This window comes from Lepisosteus oculatus, chromosome 4 (genome assembly GCF_040954835.1).
Source record: "Lepisosteus oculatus isolate fLepOcu1 chromosome 4, fLepOcu1.hap2, whole genome shotgun sequence".
In the NCBI taxonomy this organism is placed as follows: domain Eukaryota; kingdom Metazoa; phylum Chordata; class Actinopteri; order Semionotiformes; family Lepisosteidae; genus Lepisosteus; species Lepisosteus oculatus.
The window spans coordinates 49,087,444-49,115,027 of record NC_090699.1 but is presented as its reverse complement, the minus strand read 5'-3'; the positions used below and the strand labels follow the sequence as shown (position 1 = coordinate 49,115,027).

Below are 27,584 nucleotides of genomic sequence, written 5' to 3'. Positions count from 1 at the left end.
GAGGTCTCAGTGGTTCACATCTGGATGAGATACTGTGGTACCATGTCATCCTTCACTGGGCACTTTAACGTATGGCCTTGCAAAATGTAAAAGCTTAACAGCTTAATCACCCTCTTCTGGAAAATTGTATGTTATTACCCTGCCTCCTGTTTTATCACATTTGACCTAAGTAATGGTTTTCATCTTAAATCAAATTCAAATAAATTGGTTGTATACTCTGTTTCCAGACACCTAAGGCTAATAATTGAGAGGAGTTCACATTATATTATCTTGAATAAATATCATCTCTTCAGAACCTACCTTTTAAAACATCGGATTGGCTCAGTGAAGAAATACGAAAATTCAAAATGCTGACAAAATGTAAGTTGTTGATTTATAGTTGTCATCTCAATGTCATGTTCGACTTTGGCAATAATGGGATTAAACTCCCCATAAACAACAAAGGCTTACATAAAATGTAAAATCTATATTAAATCGGATAGTATACAGCATGGTCTCATCAGGAGAATTACCTTTTGAGAACCTTTATTTTACATATATATATATTTATTTTATTACCCTTTATTTTAAATTTACCCTTTAAGGACATTCTGTAAAAAAGTCTGATGAAATTTTGTCCTTAACATGTTGAAATGTTTGCAGATAAAGCTTTTCTGCTTGTAAATTGCACATTTTGTGTAAATTATCCAATAAATTTAGGAGTTAACATTGGATAATGCAGAGTAATCATTCAGCCAGTTGACAGTTTAATGACAGACACTGTCAGACTTAGAAACCCAAGAGAGGTAGGGGATTAAGGGACATATTGTACTTGTTAAGAAATTGTGTGTTACAGTGTTGCTTACAGCATGTTCCTTTCTAGTGCTGTTCCACATATTACTGATGCCATCTGTACTGTCACATACAGCCAGGAAGTCTTTTTTTCACTGCCCAAGATGCTCAAAATAAAAAGGACATTCTTATATTGACAGTGCAGGCATTAAATTAAAGCTCAAATGAGTTAATTGATTCAAGATGGGGGGTTTTTTTTGGCTATAGAGCACCAATCAATTAAAGGTCTAGAGCTATATAAGGTAGAGGTTGTTTTAAATTGCCCCGAAATTCTCTAGTACGTCTAATTATATTTAAGTATTTTGAGCACCCTAAAATCAACCAGCGACTAGGGGCTCTTGCAAATTCAGCAGCAAAGGATTTATTTGGGTACTTTAACACTTTACATTGGGACCTTTGCTTTCCCTGATCAAATCATTATTTTGCTTTGCAGCAACAGACTGGCAGTTTGCGTCTACAAATGAGGGTCACCACGTTCCATTCGCCACAGCGGGAGACTGCTACAGTGCGGCCAGGTGTCCACAGGTAAGGGCAAAGGAGGACACAGAAATGTCACGAGAGAAATATCAAGTGTAGTATCGCATGGTAACATGAGATGAAGACTCTTGACAAGTCAAACTAGAGTTAATGTGTGGTAAAACCAATGGAAATCCCTCTAGGTTCTGCACATAATTAATGAGGGTCAAAGTAAAACTTCCAAAACACTTTAAAATGGCTTGGATGTTTTCTACTGTTCTACTTATGAGGAAACCTAATGAAATATATTGAACATGAGGTAAACATGACGATTTTAAGTAGTTCATATGGGTAGCTGTGTCAGCATGCGTAGGCTGCAAAGGAACAAGTAATAGGTTTATTCCATGTTGAAAAGAGAAGAAAGAAAACATTGTTGTGTTTTCTTTTTTCTGTTTTCAGCATGAAGATTTTAATCTGAGTATACTGGTACTACAAAGGCTAATGAATAGACATCTAATTGGTAAAATAACAGATGGTGTAGAAGGGCATCTGTGCTGTATCTGTGCTGTATTTGGGCTGAGAAGCATCAGGAAAACATCCAAGTTCATGGCAAACAGTAGAATTTTCTTCACGGGATGGAATACAGCAGATAGCAGATAAGCTGTTCTGGGGGCTGGACAGTTTCTTCACACTTTGGAAGAATCCACTGAGATTGTCAGTAGATCCTCTTTTTGTCTTCCAATGAGTAACATGGGAAAAGAGACAAGCACTCAGCTGTGGTTTAGTTTGGCCTCCCTTGTGATTCCCTCTGTCTGTTTAGAGCCATAAACAGTGCAATTGTTTTCATTGTGTAATGTCTGCAATTTTTCTTAGGGTTTACTACAGATGATTGACACATGTACAGTAACATTGAAAAACAATTTTCGGGGTGTTGTTGCTAGTACAGTAGAACAGCTTACATCCTAAGCTTTAGCTATACCATATGCAATATGAATCTTAGAAGTGGTGGGAACTCCCTATGATAGAAAACAAAGAACTATACAACAATTAAGACAGTTGAAAGAACTGAGATTGTGCTCCCCTTGTTCCTTTTAATATTGAGCTGCTCTGTATTTGAAACAAAGAAATTCTATCTTCAAAGAATCTGTAATGCATACCTACAGCCATATTTATCACAATTAATCCAGCATCAGTAGCTTTTGTATCGGTTCAACAAAAATAAACCTTTTCAACTAAATAGTCTGTAATTATTTAAATCTTCTGAGGTTATTGTCTTTTAGTAATATGTAAGGTATATCTTTCTTCGCTTGTTTGAAAACTATGACAGCGTGGTCAAACGGTTTCTCTTGTCTTCACAAGTTATCTATTTATCTCACCCTATACACACATACGTAGAGACCTTTTGTTGCACACCTTTTGCATGTTGTTGTATTTTATTATTGACTTTATTTATTGTTATTTACTTGTTCTGTTTTAAAAACCTTTTAAATTTGTTTAAAAATATTGAAAGTGTAAATGCATGTTGAACTAATATTAAGTCCTCATTAATAACTCTTTTGATTGTGCTGTTTTGTGTTGCTTAGACTAAAGGGCGTAAATACAAAAAGAAGAACTAACAATGTTTTTAAATCACAAAACATTTTCTGCAATGTCAAAGCATAAAGATCTCCAAATTGGAATTTTCTGACTGAAAGACAGCACTGCTGCCCTCTAATGGATTTAATGGAAAACATCAATCACTTTGTTCTGGAGGTATTTGAATTAACGGTCAGTGACAAAAGTTGGAACAAAATCCTTGTTTGCCCTTTCATTTTAAGGGTCGATTCAGTATTAACCTGTCAGGAACAGGATTTCATGTGGCTGAAGACACCAAATGGGTTTCCCAAGGCAACTATCCTATTGCTGACATACATAAATCGCAGGTGAGACATAGTGTTCTGCATTTCTGTGTTTTTCAGTGACATACTATTAATGGAAGTTAACAGACATTGTGTATTAACTAGATCCCAGTTTAACCAACACGTAATTCCAATTCATTGTCCTCTATATAAAACTTATTTGATCATGAGGCTAAGGTTAATTACTATTATTAAATTATCTGCGTGTGTGTACCCAGCATTGGTCTGCTAATTGTGTCCTTGGCTTGAGGAATAGGCTCTGGGTTTTTCTGGGTTGTCACAGTCTTTACCAGGAATAAGTGGGTTTTAGATAATACGTGGACAGATGACTAGTTGTGACTATTTTATACTACATCTTTACGCTGTTGAAAAGAATGTTGTTAAGTGTCTTATTCAACGACATGCAAAATAAATGTACAACCATATATCACTTAGATAAACTGCAGGACTGAAATGTAAGAACACAAGGAAAGTTAGAGATAAGAAGTGGCTCCTTAGTCAGAAAATCTTTAAATTTGGATAAAGAATCAGCAAAAAAGAAGTATATTGTAGAAATCCATATTAAAAGATGCTACTAGGTATAATCTATTCCCAGGACTACTGCTTCTGCTTTGGCTCAGCAAACCCTAACTCAACTTCTTAAAATCACTTCCTTGGACTAATAAAATAAGCAAGCACAAAATTCTAAATGTTGGAGATCGTGTTAAAAATAATTGTTTTTAAGAACACACTCATACAGAATGGTCATGTGCATCTCTTTTGGACAGCCATGAACTGTGTTCCTAAAAGGTCATTTGACTGATCATGTTGCTGTTGTGTAGGGGAAAGATATCGATGTCTAAAATGGGGATGGACAGTTCAGGACCTGTAAGGCCTAGCGAGTCTACAGGTTTTAATCAGTCCATTGCTGGCAGTTTAACAATATCTGTGAGCTCTTTAGGGGCTGGTGCTTTGACGGGACCTAGAAACACTGCTGACACACTGACCCTCCAAGACCAGGAAAGTTGAATGAAAGCACACTCAATAGCTGAAGACAAAATCTGTGTTTAAACAGGTTTGGCCAAATTCCTGCCACTCTTTTCTCTGGGGCTGCTTTGTGAAAGACTGGAATCAAAAAGGTCCTTTTCACCGGTTCAAGGGCTCAGGGAGTTGTGCCTCACAAGGCTGTAGTGTTGTTTCTAGGCAGGCAACCAAGCCTGTTCATTTTCTGAGACATTCCTTTCCAGTGCCTTAAATATCTTCATTGAAGGGCACTTGGCGTAATGAGCTGCAAAAGAAAACTGTTCCACAATCTGTCTTTATGTTGTAAATCAGGAGAATCTTGCTTTTTGCAGGAGAAGAGAAAAGCACCTTAAGGCACTATATACTCAAGCAGTTTTGAAGTGTGTAGAGATAAAAAAAAAGTTATTTCACGATAAGTCCTTTGAAGGGCACTTACTAAAAAGCTCATTCAGGCCCATTAAAATACTAAGATTTTTCTGATAAAAATAAAAACATAGTTTTTAAAAAATAAAAATAAAAAAATATATATTTTTAAGTGGTAGAATATCTACAAGGTGATGGATCACATGTAACCCTGTAGTGCAGTCCAGGAGTGGCCAGACAGATTGGCCCAGCCAACCTCCCTCCCAGCCTGATGTGTTTATTTTGGCAGCATTCACTGATTATGTGGACTGGTGAGAAAGGGCTATTTCTATATATTAGCTTGCTGGTTGCTACGATTAACTATTAAAATTTGATTTAGCAAATTTAACAAAAAATAGGTAGTGTAATTGTTATTAATTGTCACCCTTTTAATTAATATTTTAGTGCTTATTATCATTTTAATGTTTGAATATATTGACAAACGTAGATTATTAGTGTAAATATGACATTTCCTTAAAGAATAACAACATACATGAAGTGGTGGCTCTGGCTCTATTTGAATATAGTCTGGGTACCTTCTATGAGAGAGTTTGCTCTCCCTGTGTCCATGTATGTTTTTCAAGATGCTCCAGTTGTCTCCACCCTTCCTATAACATGCTGTTAGATGTTGTTGGGGTCCCTGAATTGAGTATTTACTCTTTGCTGGTGTTCCATGTTGTTCAGTTCTTCTGGGATACACTCCAAGTTGTCACAGGAAATAAGTGTCTCCCTGATAATGGATGGATGGACATGAAGAGAGCATGTTTTACATTTGTGTAAAGCACTGCTAATACCCGATGGAGGTCAAAGACATGACCATCTAACACATGTCAGATGACATTTGACACAGACAAGTGTTGGGTATTGCATGCATGTGGTAAAATACATCAATTCGAAATATACAAAATGGGAAACTGTGCTGTAAAGAGGCAACTTGAAAAATAAGTTTTATGTTGACATGTAGAATTTCATGTAGAATTACATTGTCTAGACAATCTAGGAAAGCAATTAAAAAGGCAAACAAAATGTTAGGATATTTACTCACAAGTAGAGAAATTAAAGCAGGTGATGTTAAAATTGTGCAAAACACTTCTAAGGCTTCATATTGTTCTGGAATCAGTCCTGAAAACAACCAGATTGATTCCAGGGCTTATTAAGTGTCACTGACAGGCTGAAGGAATTTAATCATTTTAGTCTTGACCAGAGGAGTCAGTGAGGGGACATGGTACTAATGCATACAGTATTCAAAATTAGGTATTGACAAAATCAATGGACTTTAGACAGTAAACAGTAAAACAAAAACAAGACGACACAAGTGAAAACTACACAGAAATACATGTAAAACCAAGAAACAGCAACATTAAATCCTTCGATAAATTAGCATCTAACTACCAGACAGGCTGGATCAGGCCTCCTCTCATTTATAACCTTTGTTAAGATACAACTCTGTAAATGGTTGTGAGTAAGTGTTGCAGAATGCAACGGTACTAGCTGCGATGGTGATGTGATTTCAACAGCTCAGCAGCAGCTGCAGTCTAGCTCCAGCACTGAAGAGGGCCCCAGGCTCCACCCCTTGGTGACAATGGTGCAGATCTGCACCACTGCTTCAGTCTAGCAGGTTTTGTGTGGCTTTGGCTCAAATCTGAGAGAATCGTAAAGGACACAGTGATACAGAATGAAATATTCCATTACAGCTACGTTTAATCTGGCAATCCACCAAAACTTTGTAACATGGATCCCAGCCCATCTGATTATATACAGGGTTAGTGTTGGGCTCTTCTTCATTTTGGGCATGCATAATGAAAAGGAAGAAAAGCAGGATAAAGGTCATATTTGATCATTAGGACTCAAAGAGGGTTCTGGGTTATGATAAATGCATGGATTCGGATAAGGGTTCTGATCAGGTTTAAGGCACATAATATAGGTGTGACTGGAGTTTAAGTCCCATGCAGGGACTGGTTTTAGTGCAAAGGTTACACTGAGGTAAATGTTAAAGTTTGAGTGTTAAGGTGTCCATCTTTAGAGAATAAATACAGCTGTACTGCTAATGTACTTAGAAAACTTGGGGCTGTTGCTGCAATATGTCAATGTGAATGAGGAAGAGTTTAATAATAAGCACCAACGTTTTTGTCTCCACAGGATGGCAGCAGAGTTACAGGAAAATGTGGAGGGTATTGTGGAAAATGCACACCATCTTCTGGATCAGTCTTCCACATTAAAGTGATTTAAATTCAGGAAAATCCAAAGGTTTGCATGTTTGTTTGCTTTTTAGTTTAGTTTTACTTGCCTTCTATTTATTATTAATATTGTATTCTTATACATTGTTTTATGCTTTTACATTATTATTTTAACAGTAAACTATCCAACTCTCGTTTTATTTTTGCAGGTTATCTACAAGAGGTGCTACACAATGAAGACATTTTGAATTACCTCTAGTATCTGTAATGTGTAAATATGGTAAATGAGCAGACTGTATATATTGTGTCTAAATTTTTAATTTATTTATTTGCCTATATTTTTGTATCTGAAAAGGATTTGTGAAGTATATTTTATTCTTTTTTATCAGCACCCTAATTGTGGGCTACAGTAATACTCTACTATATGCAAGAGTTTAATTTCAATCTTGATTTAAGTTTTTACTGGTAAAAAATCCAGTTATCTTTACAACATTTGTTATTGTTTTACTGATGTAATTTTTTTAAGCCATAAGAAAATTGTTTTTTAATAAGCCACTTGCAGCATTTGATTATGTCAGATCAGGAGAGTGATTCCTTTTTGCTGTGACTGTTTAAAGATTTGCACTTATAGTGGCACAGTATTTAAGTCATCTGATGCAGTTGCTGCAATTTTACACCTTTTCTTTGTAAGGAACAAAGGAAATGGCACTGATGACCAGCACACAGTCTTCACTTGTACGTGGATATGCAGCTGCAAACGTGAAATAGTAGGATAGAGGAGAGACACCCAGAAATGACCTTCTAAACCTAAGTTTATGGACCTCAGTGAGAAAACAGGAGAAAGACAGCTGGGGCCTCATTTGCAAAGATGTAGTAAACATCTACAGAACGGGACGTTCAGGTGGGGAGCTGGATCAGCATGTGTTGACTGCAAAGGAGCAAGTAAATGTTAATTCCACACTGGAAAATAGAAGAAACACAATGTTTTAGCTATTAAGCTTTCTTCAAATGACACCTGAGGGTACAGCAGCCAGAAACGTTTCTTCTTTCTACTTTTCAGCTTGGAACAAACCTTTACTTATTCATCTACAAAAGAAGCATATCAGCAGGACTCCGTTAGATGTGCGCATGAAATAGAAGTTAGTATTCACAATGGGGTGTGCCCCTCACATAGCTCCATGCAATGGAAATCATTAGCACAGCTATAAGCGTCTCAGTCATGTACCTTAAGCACAAAGCCATATGGGAAGCCATTCCTTAACAGGAGGTACAAGATGATAAACACAAAGACAATGAGCGCTCATGTGTGATGGCTCCTTACATGGGCCCCACCACTCAGGAAGATCATAAAATATTAAAAATAATGTTAACAAGTTATGTATTTGCAGAACAATTCCAGGTTATCAAAGTTCTGAACTTTTTTCTTTCCCTTTACTCTTATAATAGTTATTTTCTGCTAGTGGAAATATGAGAAGGGCAGCAGAGTAGCGGATTAGTCAGTGTTTAAACACAGAGACCCTGAGTTCAATTAAGGACATGAGGTGCAATTTGTTTGCATGGGTTTTCTCTAGGTCCTCTGGTTTCCTCCCATAATCCAAAGAAATACTGGAGGGTTAATTGGCTTCTGGGAAAATTGGCCCTGGTATGAGTGTGTACATATGTGTGTCTATGTGTGCCCTGCAGTGGACTGGCATCACGTCCAGGGTGTATCCTGCCTTTCACCCAATGCTTGCCAAAATAGGCTTTAGCTCCCCAACAATACCACATATTGGATAGAGAAATTAGAAAATGAATAGATAGAAGTATGATGACACCTCTATGTTCAGTTAAATCAGTTCAGTTAAATCTTTTATGTTCACAGCAGCTTTTACTATGACCAGTTGCAGCATGTTGGGAACACATGAAAAACATATAAACTCTATGCAGATAGGACCTCAGACCTGGAATTGAACCCAGGGTCCCAGTACTAACCACTAACCAGCCCAGCGCCGTGCTGCCCTCCTCATACAGTATATCCACTAGCACAAAATATTATAAAAGGAAAGGCGAAAAAGAAAGTTCAGAACTTGACATGGAATATTACTGTAAATACATCTCAGCAATGCAAATATGCGCAGAAATGTGTCTCATTGTGTAGGTAAGACATTTTTGTGAAAGCCACTTGTCACTACAGTTGCTTTACTGTCTATCCTGCAACATGTGTGGAATTAAATACTGTATCTTCTACTTCTTTACATGAATGTGCATTCATGAGTATGGCTTTCAAGCACATATTGCTGTGGTCTGAGAATATGGCATGTCATATTGACTTTGTCATACATGCTTCTAGTCCAGGGATATCCATTTAGTACCTTTTGTAATGAAGTTCTTTAGTTCCATAATTGTCCTTAATCATAGAAGGAAGATTGAAGGGAATACCTTTGTTATTGGTGTTTACAATTGGAATCTCTTAACTGTTTGACTGGTGTTTTTTGTAAACTGATTGTTAGAGTTTCTATTTGGTGACCTCAACACTTCTTGTCTGTCCTGTCCCGCTGTAAAGAGAAATGAGATGGTATTTATTACTGAAATTCAAAATGGCTAGGAATGTTGAGAAACAGGTTTAATGAGAACAAAAATATTGAGCTACATTTAGGTTTGGATTTAATTTAGTCTCAAAAGTTCATTGTAGAAAGTGGCAGCTATTTTCCCTGAAATTTGTGTGACTTTCTTTTGAGTTCCTTTCTCATTCACTTCAACCTGTCCAAATACTTCCCACATTATTGACAATTTCAGTGATATGAAATCGAACTTTTATAAGTATTTAACCCATATGTAAATACTCTAGGCTACTAAAAGGGGAGATAGGTGGTGTCATATTGAAGGATGGGCCTTATCTCTCTGAAGCAATAGGAACAGAAAAGGCCTGGAGGCTGGATGGAAGAGATGTTTCTTGAGTGATGAAAAATGGCAAGTGTGAGATCAGAACTTGTTGAGGCTATCCTGGCAGCAGAGTTAAAGAATGAATTGAAAGAACTTTGAAGAACTGGAAATTTAGCCATAGGAAACAAATCACTTCTCATTAATCTGTGGCTGCAGGAAATTTTACCTAAGGAGTTAGAGGACCGTTATTTTGATACTCTTAGCCTCAGACCAAAACTTTATTCAATTTTTAGTGTTTGCTGTATGTTAATAACACACTAAATTTATGATCCTGATAGCACTTAAAGAGGAATGAACATGCTGTGATACAATCTAGACATACAAATGATTATGCTTAAACAAAAAGAAAATGGTTTAAACTGTAGATTTCATTCTGTAGTATCTTTACAAAAATACTATAATGTTTTTTTGGATGGTCATTCGGTGTGAGCCTTGCAAATTGTTGTTTCTTGTGTTAGATATTCATAGCTTTTTGTCCATTTTGTTAAATGGCTCAAGATTTAGAAGCCTAACAAAATCATCAGTGTTTAATAATAAGATTCTGCATATGGTTCTGCAAAGTGCTGTCTTTGTTATTTTTAAACACTAATTCCTTTAATCTTCTGTGTTGGTCCTACTGGGTTTTCTTTTTTGTTATTTTTCTGAACTCAAAAGAAGGGCTATTGGGCTACTTTTCAGAACAGTGAAGCCTTTTGTAAAACTGCATGACACGTTCCTCTTTGTTGTGTAATGGGAATGAAGCACAGCAATTTCTGAATGTTCCTTAGAAACAGGAGTTCTCAAGTTCAACATGTATTCTTTATTCGATGCTGTTGGTTTAAGGAGATTGAAAAGCTGTTCTTCACACCTTATTAGAAAAAAGCATAAATACTTTCAAGTGAATTTCAAAACAAACATTCTTTTATGAAGAAAAAAATGTTTTTTTGAAGCAACATTTTTGGTACTTTTTACAATCAGGCTACCTGCTGTGTGATGTCTTAAAGCATGTTTAATGCTGATAATTGTATAGATACAAAAAGAAATATAATATTGTATATGTACTTAATATTTTATCTCCTGTATTTTACCTCAGTTTTGAAAATATGACATTACATGCACATCCAGTAAGAGTTGTGGAGCACGAAGAGTGTCTGATGAAGTATATTTTAAAGGGAAATTATAAGGAATGGAAAGCCAAAGACTAGTACACAATTATATTATATATTAGAGATATCAGAGAAAAGTTGCTTTTTAAGTCAGTTTTGTCTTTCTGTTAAACATGTTGCTTTAAACGGAATTGGTAATTGTTTCAATAGGAATATAAAAAGATCAAACTAGTATTTTTAATTTTTTAAATGTATAGTTTTTTTTTATAAGTTAAGTGCAAGAAGTGCCTCAACTACAGATTAGGTTGCTGCACTAATTACATTTCCTGTGGACACTTTAAGGGGATTATTTTAGGACGAGGCTTAGATTTTCTCAGGTCCTGTGAAAAAAAAAGGAAAACGTGGGAAATTGTAGCAACAAATAAAATTGAGAATATTTTCCATTCATAGTAATGTACATACAATTCTAAATGTTATCATTCATATTCAGCATTGGAATTTTGAAACCACCAGTGATGACTGAGACCTCCATAGTGCAGTTTCCATAACTGTAATTTTTGCCTGAACAAATGTTTAAATTGCCTGTACATACTGTATGTATAAGTGCCTGTATACTGTATTATATAGTGTCACCAAACTTATCTGTGGTTTATATCAAATGAAATATGTATTTTTACATAAATGACTGTTGCTGTACGTTTTCCCAAGTGAAGGTATAACTTGTCTTATTTTTAAGAGTACAACATTTTCAGGTTTGTTGTAAGACTTAAGATAAGGAAACAAATAATAAAATGGCATTGCTGCTATTAGTCCATGTATTGCAAGATTTATGATTATTTCCTTATCCTGTATATGATGTTGTATGAGTCTGCAATTGCTTTCCAAGTTCTAAGAAGCAAGAAGTGGTGTCAAACCTGCAATTGAAATCACAGATATAAAATCTGTATTAGAATTTGTTAGTGCAATAAAGGAAATGGTAATACAGCAAATTTAATATACACCATTACTGAAGATGACGATTTGTGCAGAAGGCTTAAACGTATAGTATTTACGTTCACATATTGGATTCTTTAACCTTAGAAACAAACTACAACTCAGACTAGTGCTGCTAATCTAATACATTCTGTTTAGAACACATTACATCCCTTGGCTTGATGCCAATAATGGGAGCAAAGTAAAAGCCCATGATGTGTGTCCAGGCTTCTATGACAAGCTAGATCTTTTTTCACGTGTTTTTTATTTGGCATTTCTGGGAGTTGACACAAACAGCATTGTGGTCATGAACAAAGCAGCGGTGAAGCAAATTGTACGTTACTGTGACTCTTCTGAAACACATTTGGTTAAATGATTTCCATGAAGATAGTTGATGTCTACACCCTTGCCCCCTGGATTAATGGGTTCCCACTAATTAATCTCTCCAGCGGGAAAGTAGTGTGGCTAGCACTGCATGCATCACCTGAAGATCTCTATTTCTGTTAATGTTTCTCCACTCTTACTGCAAATTCAAGAAAATTTTGCAATGTGGTGTTTTACTGCACTAGCTAAAATACAGTGAGTTTTTCGACCACTTAGTGCCTTCTATGGGATCTTTTACAAAACTATAGTGCCTGACATTAGTTAGATAATAGCAATATTGATTATTATATATCTTAGTTATTGCTTTGGAAAAATGTGTTTTAAGAGAATGTCTTTACCTTGTCAAGGTTGTGTTTTGTTAACTATTAAACCCAATTGTCTTTCAGCTTTCTTGATTTAATTTGAACTTGTTAGAAACCACAAATTGGGGTTCTGTTTTTGTTAACTTGATAGAAAATAATGCATTAGTATCTTTTAAAACAAATATCTTTTTAACACAAGGAACTGTTGCCTGTCACTATGTTGCATGCTGATTTACAGCCTGCATCTCGCCGTAGTGGAGCACCTCCCCAGACAGTACAGCAGTATATTGCTTTGATAGTAATGAGTTACAAGCCCTATAACCCTCAGTGGGATTGGTGATATTATTTGTGCCAGATTGGTGATAAATCTGATTCCTGATTAGTATGATTCATGAAGGCATTGTTCTTATCAGAGCTTGTACGTGGATTAAATTCAGTACAGCTCAAGTGGGATATTTGTCTCCCTGATTTATGAAAACAATCCAGTAATTCACAATTACTCCGGATTACTCAATTACTCTGGATTGGCATATTCATATATGGTTATTCATCTATAGATTTGAACAAGCTATTTTTTTAATTGAGAAAATAATATAAATATTGTAACGCAACGGGGGCTCAGGCGGGCGCCCTTGCCGCATCTGGTCGGCCCCATCCCGACTGGAGGCTCGAACCCGGGACTTCCGCGTCTCTCTGCAGCGACCTAGCCCCGTGAGCTAAAGAGAGATCTCTCCACAGCCCAGTAGCTGTGGTCCTGCTAGGGAAGGGCGGTGACGTCACCCGCTCTGGTACGCCAGCTCTTACACACAGTGCTTGTCGGCCGTAAGCGTTACAATATATATGTAAATTAACTAAAAACTGAATGTATGCATTTTTAAATTATTATTATGTTATGTATTCAGCATATAAATGTCCCTGTCGACAAATTGTTCAAAATTGGTCTTCACCAATGACGGTGTTAGTTAAAAGAACTGCCACCAAGCTGTTAATGGAAGTTGCAGTTATTCAGTAATTATTCATCATGTCCATTGTGAAGGCATATCAAAACATCTTTTTTACAAATGCCAGTTTTACAATGAAATAATAGTCTGTCAAAATTTGTGTAGTCTGGCCTCCACTGGGAAAGCCTAGAAATAACTCATAATGTAATCTTCCACAATCCCCTCATATTTTCAGTGCTCCCAAGTGCCATTTTAATAGGTAGAATGCTGAGAAGAGGAAACATGCACTGTCACTCCAAGGCCATATGAATGTGGATTTGAAATGGTAACATGTAACACGAGGCTTTTAATTTGCGAGAACAATCATGCCAGCCACTATTGAAGGTAAATAAAATAGAACCAAAACATAAAAAAGAGATCCAAACTGCTGGTTTACATGCACAGTTCTCAAAATAGCCTCCTGTGAAACTGCTCAGCAAGACATCAAAACCCAGATATTATCTACTCCAGTGCAGGTTTAGAGACTTAAAGCTTTTTTTTGTGTGTGTCAAAGTTATTTTTATAGTATCAATGTGTTCAGTAACAAGAATATTTGTTTAGTTTTGGGTTGTATTTTACTCCATATCCACATTTAATATACAATTAGCAGTCATTGCATCTTCACAAAATTCATTATAAACATATCAACACCGTTAAGTATACCGTTAAGTATAAAATGTTTTGATCATTGGTAATCATAATTATTTAAAATCTTATTCTTATATACCTTATTCATTGCTGTTTTGTTAAAAAAAGGTTGTCTCTTTACACAATGGACAAAAATAAATGTGCAACTATATCCACATATATCAGTTACACAAACTGCAGGGCTGAAATGTGAGTCATATGGGCTCAGGAATTAGTCACCAGCTTCACCTGCAAAGTCTGCTTGAGGGATTGATGAGAGAAAGCCTCATATTATATGCAGCTAAAAGCATTGTTTCTTAACTAGAACAACTTTAGAGTGTTAAAAGGAACATGGACGTGACTGAGGGTAAGTTTAACAAGGTGTTATTTGACTAAATATAAACATAGTGCAAAACATAAAATGAGAAAAAAAGACAACCAGGTAGAGATTTTTATTGTGTGCTGTTTGGCATTGTGAATGCATTTTCTTTACAGGAATATACACTGGTCTTCAGGGTTTGATTTTATTTAACTAAGCTAAATCACCTAAACAAATTGATGAATATAAAGCTCGCTGTTAGTTCTACTCTTTTGTTCGGAAGCATAATGCATGCATGAGCACAGGCTTAATGATCATATTGCTGTGCCACAGTTCATGCTTCATGTTCTGGAGATGTTCCTAGAAATCGAAATAAATCTACTCTTAATACAAACAATTGTGTTTTTCCGCAAAATATACATTTGGAGTATTCAAAGAAGAGAAAACCAAAGAAGGAACAGAAATATAAAGCCTTTTGTTTGCTAAGTCCCCACAATCCTGTCCTATTGGGTGTTCTGGAAGTTTTCTTATGTATATTATATTCCAAGATAGCCCGATGTAATGATAAAGGAAATTACAGTACCTCTGGGAAAACCTCCCAGCTGTAGAGTATTGCTTCTCAATCCAGACCCAGGGGACTCCTGTGTCTCTTTGGTTTTGCTCCAGTCAAGAAAAATTGTTAATCATAGGCTGGTTTATTTGTGGTTTGAAATTTGCACAGCTGACTGAGATTTATAATTGGTATGAACTCTGTGCTAATTCGGCAGTTGCAGGACTGCCCATCTTCAGGTGTGTGAGCTGAAATATAATCAACTGGACTTGAACAGAAGAAAAAAACACTGACTTACAGTGGAGACCGTCTGATGCAGTGTTATTCCCACTTGCATTAGTTCATCATCAGCTGATCAACTATTAAGAGCTGTTTAGTCAAAACTAAGGAAGCAAATTCTTAATTAGCAAGTTGAGGAGGAACTGCATAAAATTCTGTGTGCTGAAGTTGATGTAAACAATTCACTTTAACTACAACAGGATATTTTTGACACCAGGGACTGGGCGCAGAAAAAAATCACCAGCTTGCAGATCTGTAATAGACACCAATTAGCACTGGTGATTAAGGTTCCTAATGAAACAAAACCCAGCAGATGACACAAAGTTTATCCAGAACCAGGACTGACAGCAAGACCCTCCAGATCATTGTAGGCAGTAGGCTTGTATCAATAGTCTCTTTTTGTTCTTCAGTATAGTTTAAGGCACGGGAGTCTTATACTGGTCCTGGAATATCCTAAGTCTATCTCAGCAGGAGGTACTAGATCTTTTTAAAGCACCACCATGCAAAAAGCCAGGAAAAGCTGTTACATTAGTCTAATTAAGCCAATAATGAGTTCATTTAAGTTGTTAAGATAAGTAAGAATGAAGACTTAAGACACACCAGTCCCCTAGAAGTAACAGTGGATATCCCTAGTACTGTATAAGCACAAGGATAAATGGAGCTAAATGAGAAAAGGCAATTGATTCTTTGTTACTTATTAAACATGAAATAAATAAAGAGAACTGACAGCTTTCAAAGATCGCTTGTTTACATTTGGAAGTGAACAATAGATGTCTTCACTGTTTATCTGGCTGCTATAATTGCAGTATCTGCATTTCAGATCAATATACATTCTGTTCTGTTTTAGTTACTGTTTTGTTTTCAAGTTGGTTTCCTTAAACAAAGCCCTCAAGCCTGAACATGTTCTGATGAACACTCAATATATCAACACACCTGCATAAGAGTTCCTGAATTCAGCCTGTAGTAGCAATGATCAAGCCTTGTTACTGCCATGATACTCCTCCTTAAGGAAATTGGCCAGGAAAAAAAGAAAATGAACCTGGATTATTAAAAGTAAGTGACTTGTTTTTAAGATCTCAACTCTATCTCAGATGTTTAACTTTATGGAAAGTTTTAACTCTAAAAGGGATGGTGCAAAATGACATCCATAGTTAATACATACACTTGTTGTGAAAAATAAAACGCATATTTTTGATGAAATTACCCAAATTTAATCTTATAGTGTGTTTTCAGTTTTCCCTTGTCATGAATATGGTTTGCTGTAGGTGCTCCTATTTTGCCGTAGTTTTACCACAGTTCTGAACAGTTTACTATGTCTTTATGTTTTGAAACATTTTACTCTACGTTTGCTATACATTGATAAATTAGAATACATGGACTCCCAGGAGAAGTTATAGGTCATTATGTACGTCAATAAGCATTTAAAAAATATTAAAACAACAGGATTTTATTGTTACGTAACTAAAGTGTTTGCTGGTATAGGTTAAGGAAGTTGTTTTATATTCAACTCAGTTTATGTTGCAGCTCTTTAAATGTAATAGAGATTTTGATTAATTGTTTTGGAATTCCTTGTGGAGCAAGAATAGACTAGATGTACCACAAGGCGAATAAACTTGCAATGTTGTCACGGGTTTTGAAATAGATCCATAAAGTACTGTACCTAGCTAACTTGTATACATACATGTGTATTTGCATTTGGATCTAATAGTAATACATAATACATTAGACTGTCTATTTATTTATGTAAAGACAATAAAGTAATCAAGAAATGATCAAATGATTGAAAAGAAGTGGCTAAGAATTCCAACATTTCTGATAAGTGAGAATAGTAATCTAATCGTTGGATTTAACCGAGGTATCAGTTTTGAGAACAGCATTGTCTGTATACCATTTGAGACTTGATTAATGGTGTTTCTTTGGTCATGTTGTTTGCTTCTTTCACTAGTATTATGTTTACAAGAGATTTCAAAATGTACTAAAATTATCTGGAAAGGAACATAATTAAGTGAAGCTGGTTGTCTTTTGGAAGCAAATCTGTTTGTCCTTTTAATACTTGCATTCTCTAGAGTTGGAAACAATATTATTATTTAATATTAAAGTTTTAAAGTTTGAAGGAATGATTAATATATTTGGTTGTATTCCTAAAATGGCATGAACTATAAAGCTCTGACCGTTTTCTGGACTTCTGGACTTTTTTAAAAAAACTTTAAATTTATTTTAAATAGTATATTAGCTGAAAGCTAACAATTCACAGTCAACTGCTAAATTGCTTTGGTCAGCAGAAGAAGCACAAGACTGAACATGAATAATGAATTAAGGAAAAATTGTTACACTAATCTAAAAATGGAAATTCTCCTCCCACCCCCTGACCTGAAACAGGTTTCTCCATAATTACTTTCACTTTTAATGTACAGTACTAGCCACTAAATCGCATATACTCCTGTTACACACAGGGCAGGATGTTTACAATGCCAAGAGAGGTGATCAGGATAATGTTAGACACACAGAAAGATGTGAACAGGGATGTTTTTGACCTGGTAAATCAAATTCTAAAGTACAGTACTTCTGAGTATTACTGACATAAAAAGTTCCTTATTCATAAACAAATGCAAATTTCCTTTTTTAACTTTTTAAACATTATTGACTATGACATTTTCATCCTTCTTTTTTAATAATAATAATAATAATAATAAACTTTATTTTATATAGCGCCTTTAAAGGTGGCTTCTCAAAGCGCTTTACAGGATGACAATAACAATAAATAAGAAGACTACAACAATAAATAAGAAAATTTCACAAGACAGGACACAATTATAATTACAACAATACAACAATAACAATAGAGGAGACCGTGGAAGATGGTATTAAGAAGAGCAGAGGGGTGAAGAATGGAACCAGTTAAGTAAAGGCTTTTCTGAAAAGGAGGGTTTTGAGTCTGGATTTGAAGGAGTTTAGAGAAGGTGACTCTCTAATATCCTTGGGCAAGGAGTTCCAGAGCTTGGGGGCATAGCAGGAGAAGGCCCTGTCGCCCATACAATGTAGACGGGCTTGGGGGACAGTAAGGAGGGCAGAATTTGAAGAGCGGAGGTTGCGAGGTGGGGAGTAGGGCGATAAAAGTTCAGACAGGTATTGAGGTGCCAAGCCATGTAAAGCCTTGTAGGTGAGCATGAGGATTTTAAAGTCTACGCGGAATTTGACCGGAAGCCAGTGCAAGGACTCCAGGATAGGAGTAATGTGAACACTTGCACTAGATCTGGTCAGGATTCTGGCTGCTGAATTTTGGACATACTGCAGCTTGTTCAGAGTAGATTTAGATACCCCAGGGAGCAGAGCATTGCAGTAGTCAATTCGAGAGAATACAAATATGTTGATCAGCTTTTCAGCCACAGTTAATGATAGCATAGGGCGTAGTCTTGCGATATTTCTAAGGTGAAAAAAAGATGTTTTGACAGTATGCTGTACATGTGGGTCGAATGTTAAGCCAGAATCGAATATAACCCCAAGGTTTTTCAATTTTGATTGGAGCTCAAGTACAACCTCTAACCTCTAACCTCTTCATCCGATTCAGGGTCACAGGAGAGCAGTAGCCTATCTCAGAAAGCAACAGGCACAATGCCGGGTACACCATGGTTGGGACACCAGTCCATCACAACACACACTCAGACACATACACAGACACAGACAATGACACACTGACACCAGGGCCAATTTTCCCAGAAGCCAATTAATCTTTAAGTATGTCTTTGGACTGCTGGTAGAAACCAGAGCACCCGGAGGAAACCTATGTGAGCATGGGAAGAACATACAAACTCCACACAAATAGCACCCCAGGTCAGGAATGGAACTCAGGACTCCAGCGCTGCAAGGCAACATTACTAACCACTGTGCTTCTGTGCCTCCAAGAACACCTTTTTTAATTTTAGAATTTCAAATTAGAGAACAGCACAGGGAAATGATCAAATGTAAAACATGACATTAGGATAGTAATTCAGGTGGGCAAAACTTTGCTTTGTTTGCAACATTATGCCAGGTTAGGGGATTGTAGTTGCGTAGTTGCGTTGGGGGCAGTGCCACAGGTGTCTGGAAGAAACACAAAGACCAGGGCCTGGCTTAGACAAAACAGAAAGATTATAGATATATTACATTTGTTTATGTTGAACTTCGGTACAACACATTCTTTTGGTAGGTCTTGCTTCATGTTTCTACACAATGGTTATTCCAGGTTTTCTTTGCTTGGAGGATCTGATAATTGGGTTATACATCAAAAAACATTCCTCTGTGGCAATTGTTTACTGTGCTTTTTCAAAAACTAAATACAATTAATGGCCCAATCCCAGAAACAGTAACATAAACGTTTGTATCCTGTGCTGTAATTGCTTATGATTTATTCTAAACGTCAAAAAAAGAATGACGGGACTCTGATAGCAGTAGGAGAGACTCAGGGCTTTGGCCAGAGTAAGTCTTTCTTGTAAGTGGGACAAGCTGAAACCAAATCCTACTTATTGTAAATACAGAGGGGTGAGGGGAGGGCTGCAGTGCATTGAAACGAAAGCCATGTTGCACAGCAGTTATATTGTGCAAGCGATGTATAGGTACTTATCTTCTTTGTATTCTTACCCCATGTTATACTCCTGCACTTTGATAGGCTGCTGCTAAGATTAGGAACCAGCAGAGCTGAAGGATTAAGCTCCACTAGAGTCAATTTATTCAAAACGATTTGTCTTGTATCTGTTTACTTCTTGACAAGCTGAATAGTGATTTTTTTTGTGCCGGTGTGCTTAAGGGATACCTGTTATCAGAAATCAGACACAGGGATTAGATGAAAGACGCCTTAATAACTGAATAAGAATTCAACTCTTTTAACGATTGGACCTAAAAAGTATAATTAATCATTTTTAGCAAAATGTTATTTGCATTCAGTGCCAGACTGTGACCCTCTCCATATTGCCTGGTCCTTTCAAACTGAGAGTGTTTTCTCAGACACAAAAAAAGAAATGTTGTATTATGATATGGTGCTCAGTTGGCATTTCAGTACGGCTTGAAGATTCCAAATACTCTTATTTAACAATACTGCCACTTGAAGGGGGTGGTCTTACTATGGCAGCTTGCATACTGATTCAAATCGCAGCTTAAAAAGAACCTCTTTTCACTCTGACTGTAAACAAGCCAAGCAAACAGCACACCAGCTGGAGTGAGGCAGGGTTCATCTCTGCTCATCATCGCTCTTAGAAACACTAGTCAGGGAGAATTTGCAGTTTTACAATTTTGGATTATTAAACTTTGGTAAACTCATTGTTTCTCAATTGTAACCTTTCTTATGTTTTTGAAGTTTGGAAAAGTACCGCATAAGCCAAGAAAAATAATAGAATAAAATATCAGGGCAGAAATTAATTATCATAATCAACATAGTAGTTGATTAAAGTCCCCTACATGACATTGCTCTTGTACCCTGGAGCAAAATACTTTCTCTTGCTGTAGAAATGGACTGATTCTCACTGTAAGCAATAATTTGTTCCTAATTGACTTACGCGATTAAATAAAGGATTAAACAAGATATAAAGTTAAAAACATATTTTGTTTTATCAGAAAAAATGCTCTCAGTGTTGCTGGTCAGAGAGGGTTTATTGCTGTTATATTACTTAGAAAATCGAATAATTAACTTTAATGTTATAATTAATTAATAATTATAATATTATACTATTACTCTTAATATAAGTAATATATATTACTATTAATAATGAAAATCCCTTATTGTGGACATATAAGTCTTTCCTGAAGTGGGTCTTTCCATTCAGTCTGTTAGTGGGATTGGCAGCATTTCTTCCAGAAGATTAAATTCCTGTTACAACACCATGATCAGGGGAGTCAATTTCTGTTCTTGTGGTATCAATGTGTCTCATGTCTCTGGGTTTTCATTCCAGTTTAGTTTGAAAAGAGCTAAATGGTTACTGGTTTAACTGGACCAGTTAAAAACTTCTCCAAGATATTTAGGTGCTCGTGCTTAAAAGAGACCTTGAACATCTGCACTTACACCAGCCCTCCAGGACCAGGACTGGACAGCCTTAATATTATTGATATGCTTTTATGAGATCATACCTCCCAAAGCCTTGGTGATAAAATCCACAGCAACGCTGTTTGGCTACTGTTGGGCATTACAATGTAAACTGAACTTGGGACTCATCCCCCTGGCTTTATTTAGTTTATTTATTACTGTTTAAGATTATTGGTTTGTCCATTGAAGCTCGTTTCGGTGTTTTGTCTCAGAAGTGACTTTTACAAAGACTTGGTAAATCGTTTAAACTCGCTTGGGAATTTGTGTACGCATGAAAACAACAGCTAAATCCATATATTTTAAAAAACGTACCATCAGGGCACCAACTTTCTCTGATCAAAACGCCAGTGACCAATGGCATCGACTGGGCTCAGGTAGGGTGGAGCTGGTGTTTCCGGAATGTCTCTCTTTACTCATTCTTTAATGAAATAGAATAGGGAGGGTTCCTTTGCGGGATCTCCAGCGCCACGTTGAGGATTCGTTTACTAATGTGTAAAAGAGGTCTTCCGACGGATTGGGTTTATTGTGAAACCTGACAAATTAAGTTGAGATGTTCTCTCGCAGTTCCAAGAAAAGACATTCAAGCAGATCGGTAAGTGGTCTGCGGGTGTTTTGTTGTTATCCTGGAATTTTCCCCGTTTCCCTGCAAATGTTGACGCATTCTGTACTTGGAATTGAACTGCAGCCTGTGAGCGTGAAGGCATTGAGGTGTATCGTTTTATTTGATTTTAAAGGGATGAAACACTATTAAGCTTAAAATCACTGGTTTAGCGCAAGCATGAACTTTACTGGTAACGTTTAATTAAGGTTCTAAGAAAGCATTTTTTGTGTGTTTTTGATCTTTTGGGGTTTGTCTTAGGACTGTTTTCATTATAGACTTGCAGACAGACCGTCGATTTCTACAATATTGTTATGTGTAACTCAAAAAAAAGTATTGTTTGAAAAAGTCAAATGTATTATTATGTTAAGGTTACTTTTTAGCCGCTGAAGAGCAGAGCACCTGCCCGCTAAATAACGTTTGATACCGTTTAAAAACCCGATGTACTTTAGTGAAAAATTACTATAGAAAAATGTACAGGATGAAACAACTTACAGACGTGATGGGGTCTATATTAGTAGGAACATGAGAATTGTTTTTGCTGGTACTATTTTAACACCTGAATATTATAAGACGACATTTTTTAAAACTGAACGAATAATTTTAATGTAATAAATTAAAGCGCATTTACACTGATCCAGATCCGTCTGCCAGTCTAAGACGTGTGTACTCACCTGTCTCTTTCACAACCACGAAATGACAACAAAGTTGTCTTGTTACATATTTATTCACTTCACAAGTGCTGTTTGTTATAAGGTTCAAACACAAGCCTACCAGTTGAATCTCGCAAACTGTGGATTCAAATAGTGCATTTATTAAAATATTTGCCTATCGTTTAATTTAGCATATTTGACATGAAGAACAACTCGATTTGAACAAGATTTGTTTCGTTTTGTGCGTGTGAAAAACTTGAGTTTTACGAAAACATCATTGACTTTACTAAATGAGATGTTTTCTAAACCACGCAAGATGGTTATTGGGTCGTTTGCCGTGCGTTTCTGAGCAGCTATCGCAGTTTTGTGTGAATATCTATGCTTTGTAGTTCCCTTGTTCATCATGTATTTAGAATATTTCAGTTTCAGCCTTCCTGTGTTAACTGTTACTTCTTTTCTAACCTCTCGCAGCTCTCCGCTCTCGATGAGCCTGAAAGAGGGCAGCCCTGTCATGTGTGTGGCGAGCAGTGTCCAGGGTTTGTGTTGCATAAATGGAGGTAGAGTATTTCTTCCTTTATCAGGGTTGGATTGTTTGGCAACAGGCTTAGGTGGTTCTGTAAACCTATAATCACTGTCAGTCACTGTTGGGATCAATGTTGTTATATAGTGAAGTTGCTGGTAAATGTTGCCTGAAAGATTTGTTGATTTGAGATTTTGTTTTGTGTGTTTGTGTGGGGGTGTTTTTAGAGAGACTTTAGGAAATAAATAGTTTTTTTAATGCAGTGCAGAAAAAGGAAAATATTTTAGAAGAAAACCTTTGAATATTTAAATATATAGCATCTCTGAACCGTTACAGCTAATGAGACCTGGTTAAACAAATATATCAAATCTAAGCTTATTTCCAGAGTATTTGTTAGGTTTAATTAAATTTGATTTTCATGTACTTTAACTCAAGCTGTGGTAGTTTAAACTTTTGAGTAATTAATAGGATTTTCAGTACATTGCTGAACAATAAGATAATGATTAAAAAACTAACTGAACTGTTCTACAGAATGTACTTGTTTTTAACATTCAAAGGTTTGTTTCAAAGTGAATTAAGATATTTCCATTAGTTACAACATTTTTCAAGATGTATTTAAGTAGAACACATCTGCAGTAATTAAATACAAGCTCAGAAATTATACATGAAGGCTGTGGAGGGATCTCAGAGGAAGCCCACGGTAGATCCTGTGCTTTCTGTAAGTGTAACCAGCCAGAGGAAAAATCTTTTTTTTTAAAAAAGATACCTTCCATGCAGCTGCTGATAAACCATTACCTCTCACAAGTGCATGTTGAGTCACTTTTCCCTATGCATTTATACTTTGACATAATCACACGGGTCTAGCCAGAAGATTTTCACATGGTATTAACGGTCAAATTTTATATTCTTTATAAGATTTATATTGGCACTTTATTTTGCCAATAGTCAGCAAAGTTCAGCTTCTGTCAGTTCACATTTCGTTTCAAATTTTGCTTGGTTGTTTTTCCATACAAAGTTTTAGTGTGAAGTTGTTTTTTCAGTTCATTTCAGTTTCATCGTAGAAAAATTAACTCTAGAATGACAAGGTCTCCAAGTAGCATTTATCAGACTGTCAAATTAATTTTTATACCTGACATTGATGACTCTATTACTTTTTCAAGGTCTTCAGATGCAAATCATTATTAGAGTGCTAGACACTAATACATTTTTTTTATTTGATTTCGGAGTATGCACACTGACCATTACAACTTTGAATGTTGTATAAAACCATGAAAATAAATGCTAACAGCTATTGAGGAGAATGTTCATAAAAGCCCCTATGTCCTTTAAGATCTTAAAAATTCCTTGCAATTCAACTTTGTTGAAAATAGACGTGTTACAAGCACAAAATTTACAACATGCTGGGGGGAATTAGATGTGAAGGTTTGGAAAGCCCTCAATGCTGTAAACAATTATAGGGCAATTTCTAACACAGGAATGTTTCCGTAATTGCACATCTTTGTAGTGTAACCCATAAATGTGCAGATTTTCCAACAGTTGATAGCAGGCATTTTTAGGACAGTCTAGGAGTCTTGTTTTGTAAAGCACACAATAAAGACTTGCAAACCCGTGAGAAGATTTAAAAAACCTGAACTGCTTTGTTAGCTTAAGTCACTTATTTAAGAGGTTTTATTCTGATGTTACTTAAATTCTCTGTGTTTAACTGGGTTTCAAGTTACACTACATTTCATTATGATGAAGTATCTCTTTGGGGAAAATGGGGGAGCTCTGTATTGTATACTTCCATGCAGGCAAGTGCTGTTCATACCAGCAGATAAACTAAAAGAGTGACTTAGAAGTGCTTTGGGAGAGTGTGATGGTAGATTTTCTTGTGATTAAGGCATTTGTACTAATTGCTGTTGTTTTTTAGAATAATAAGAGATAGGAAAAACCTTTAAAGTTTAGGAAAATATTTTCCTTCTTGTACTTGAAAAAAGAGAAATGCTATTAGTTTCTGTCCTTAGGATATTTCAGACCTTAGTAAGAATGGGAGCTGTACCAACAGATGAGGGAAGGTTTTAGAAGTAGCTGTATTTCATTTAAAAAAAAAAACTGAAAAAACTGAAAAAGGAAATTATAGACCAATAAGTCTTATTTATGTTAAAAGTAAGGTTATGCAAATGATGTGCTAGGTAGAATAATAACAAAATAGTGGTGTTTTAAGAAATGAAAATCAAGTTTAAAAAAGGATGTTTTTGTTGTACAACAATGTTGTACTTTTTAAAATGAATGTCAAGGACAGTTGATAACACTGAACATTATGTTTTGATTTCCTGAAAGCTTTTGATAGAGATCCCGATAAAAGTCTGATTCTCAATTTAAAGTACTTTGCAATCCCGTCAATGTATGCAACATGGTTAACAAATAGGAATTACCGCTCTATCATTAAAGCTTTGTATCTCTGGGTACTGGATTTACATTCTGAGATAATTAGCAAAGCATTGAAATTAATAACAAAAGTTGAAAACAAGGGATTTAGCCACTATGTGTAAAATTAAATGTAACATTTATAAGTGTATTGTGATCAACACAGTATGTGGGCAAATTCACTGTGCATGTTGCTTGAGTGAGCCAGAGCTGCAGTAATCTATGTACAAAGACCTAGATACCTATCATGTATATTCTTCTATGCTCTCTTCAAGAAAATTTAAGGTGGCACTGTACATGTGGAATTCTTGGGTGTTTATACACCCAAGTGGTGATTAATTTAAATTCGGAGAGTTTATGCTTAAAGATTACAATCTGCTAATAAGACCTCTTTTAACATACCGTGTTCTGTTTTAGTCACCACACCACAGAAAGGATATTATTGCCTTAGAAAATTCATAAAAAAGTAACAAGAATGGTCACTGGTCCCCTAAACCTCCTCAGTCTACAACAAAGCAGATTTGATCTAAGCACATAAAATCTTAAGGGGGCATAGATAACCCAGGAGACCTTTATAGACTCATTAGTGAAACAAGGACACAGGGTGACAATTAGCTACTACGAGTGATTTGGTTGAGGATGGAGAATGGGAAACACTTGTGGATGTCTGGAACAGGCTTCCAAGCCAGGTGGTTGAGGCCCAAATTCTGGGCTCCTCCAAGAAACAGCTGGAGGAAATATTAAATTCATTTAACTGCTAAGCTACCAAATGATCAAGATGACCGGTGTCTCTAGTTTGCAAAATGTTACCACTTGATTAATTGAGTACACAGAGGAATATAAAGTTATCTGGTACTAATCCAAAAATATGATCAGTATCCCACAAAATCAAAATTAAATATTCTATATCTGCATTAACATGTTAGTGTGTGTTTCAGTTTGCAGTTTTATGAATGTAGTATTCTTATCTCTCCAGAAAATGTTGCCACGCTTCCTTACTAATTTTCATGAGTAGTAGTTCTTGATGTAATAGTTTATTTTCAATTTAATGTATCTAGAGAGACATAGAAAAAATACAGAATAACCTTTAGGGATAGGGTAGCTTGTTCATTCTCATAGCCAGATTACTCTTATTTGAACTAGGCTCCCCCAGACAGTAAAATCTAGGGTTTCTTTTTTCCAGTGACCTCAATAAAGTAAATACCTTTGGTTGCCTTTTTTTTTGGAATTTGCAGATTTAATGACTTGCATGTATTTAGCACTAAGGAATACAAAAGTGCTGTACATAAAGTTAGGAACTCACTTCATCACCGAAGTGCAGCCCCCCCTCACCTGGTGACAATGCAGCAATTATGCACCAGCATGCCCACTTTACAGGAGGTCATGTGGAAAAGGGAGAAATTACTTAATCAATTGAACCAAGGCAGAAATTTAGATACTTCGGACTGTGTAAGCATAGAGGGCAGTTTAGCCTAGAAATTAGTTTCAGTAGTCTTATGATAATTGCCAAGGGCATTTTATTGACCATGCAGTCAGAATCTGAATTTAATATCTCTTACAAAGGTCTGCACCTCTGTATAGAACGGTGTCCCTAGTCACCCTGCTAAGGGATTTGCTTTTGGAATCCTTGGCCAGTGATAAGAGTGCCACCTATTGGTCCAGCAACACCATTTTCCTTTGAGGTGTCTTATCCCAATAGTGAGCAGGCCAAGCTTTGTTATGCTTCTGAGATCTGATGACATTGGATTGCTGTGATTAAAGCTTACAGTATGGTATAATCCAAGCATGTTTACAAAATGTTTTGGATGTTTACAAAGACTGTTTTTTGCTTGACAATGACAACAAACATACATACTAGGCCTCCACTTGTACATTGTATTTAGTCTTTCTGACAATGTTTGAGGCCTAACCAGATAAAAATAAATCAAACACTGGTATACTTAACTGTTTTTTCCTTGAATTATTTATATGTGCCTTTAGCCTGATTGGTTTCCCTTGTACTAATGAGCCTCATTACAGATGCTATTAACATTTGTTTTGTGAGAGTGTGCTATCTGATCGGGCATATTTTATGACCCAGTTATTCGGAGAGAACATTTTGGTGTGCTCCTTTCTGAAAGTGCCTCTGTTATTGTAGATTTTGTTGCATAAGCCTTGAAAATAAAGTAG

General features: G+C 36.1%; 2 protein-coding genes across 3 annotated transcripts in view; both read left to right on the top strand.

Moving 5' to 3' along the window:
- Positions 1-246: 246 nt before the first annotated feature.
- On the top strand, positions 247-11,580 carry LOC138238436 (A disintegrin and metalloproteinase with thrombospondin motifs 9-like). Its single transcript, XM_069189342.1, has 6 exons — positions 247-360; positions 1,265-1,356; positions 3,105-3,209; positions 6,729-6,836; positions 6,976-7,046; positions 7,458-11,580. Exons 1-4 carry the CDS (start codon positions 348-350, stop codon positions 6,816-6,818), a joined length of 300 nt encoding a protein of 99 aa, XP_069045443.1. The 5' UTR covers positions 247-347; the 3' UTR covers positions 6,819-6,836; positions 6,976-7,046; positions 7,458-11,580.
- Positions 11,581-16,145: 4,565 nt separating this feature from the next.
- Positions 16,146-27,584, top strand: part of prickle2b (prickle homolog 2b) — a 90,340-nt gene continuing 78,901 nt past the window's right edge. The window contains exons 1-2 of one of the 2 annotated variants that reach the window (XM_069189339.1): positions 16,146-16,239; positions 22,961-23,046. Coding sequence is in view for 1 of the 2 variants with exons in the window: in XM_006630627.3 (XP_006630690.2) it covers positions 21,789-21,830; positions 22,961-23,046 (128 nt within the window). In the remaining variant the exon portion in view is untranslated. Of the gene's footprint in view, positions 16,240-21,735; positions 21,831-22,960; positions 23,047-27,584 lie in introns of those variants that run through there. The other variant, XM_006630627.3, reaches the window with a different exon arrangement.

Coding starts and splice junctions, on each gene's coding strand:
- LOC138238436 (XM_069189342.1), top strand. Junction 1,357..3,104: donor GTGCGGCCAGGTGTCCACAG/GTAAGGGCAAAG, acceptor TTTCATTTTAAG/GGTCGATTCAGTATTAACCT. Junction 3,210..6,728: donor CTGACATACATAAATCGCAG/GTGAGACATAGT, acceptor TTGTCTCCACAG/GATGGCAGCAGAGTTACAGG.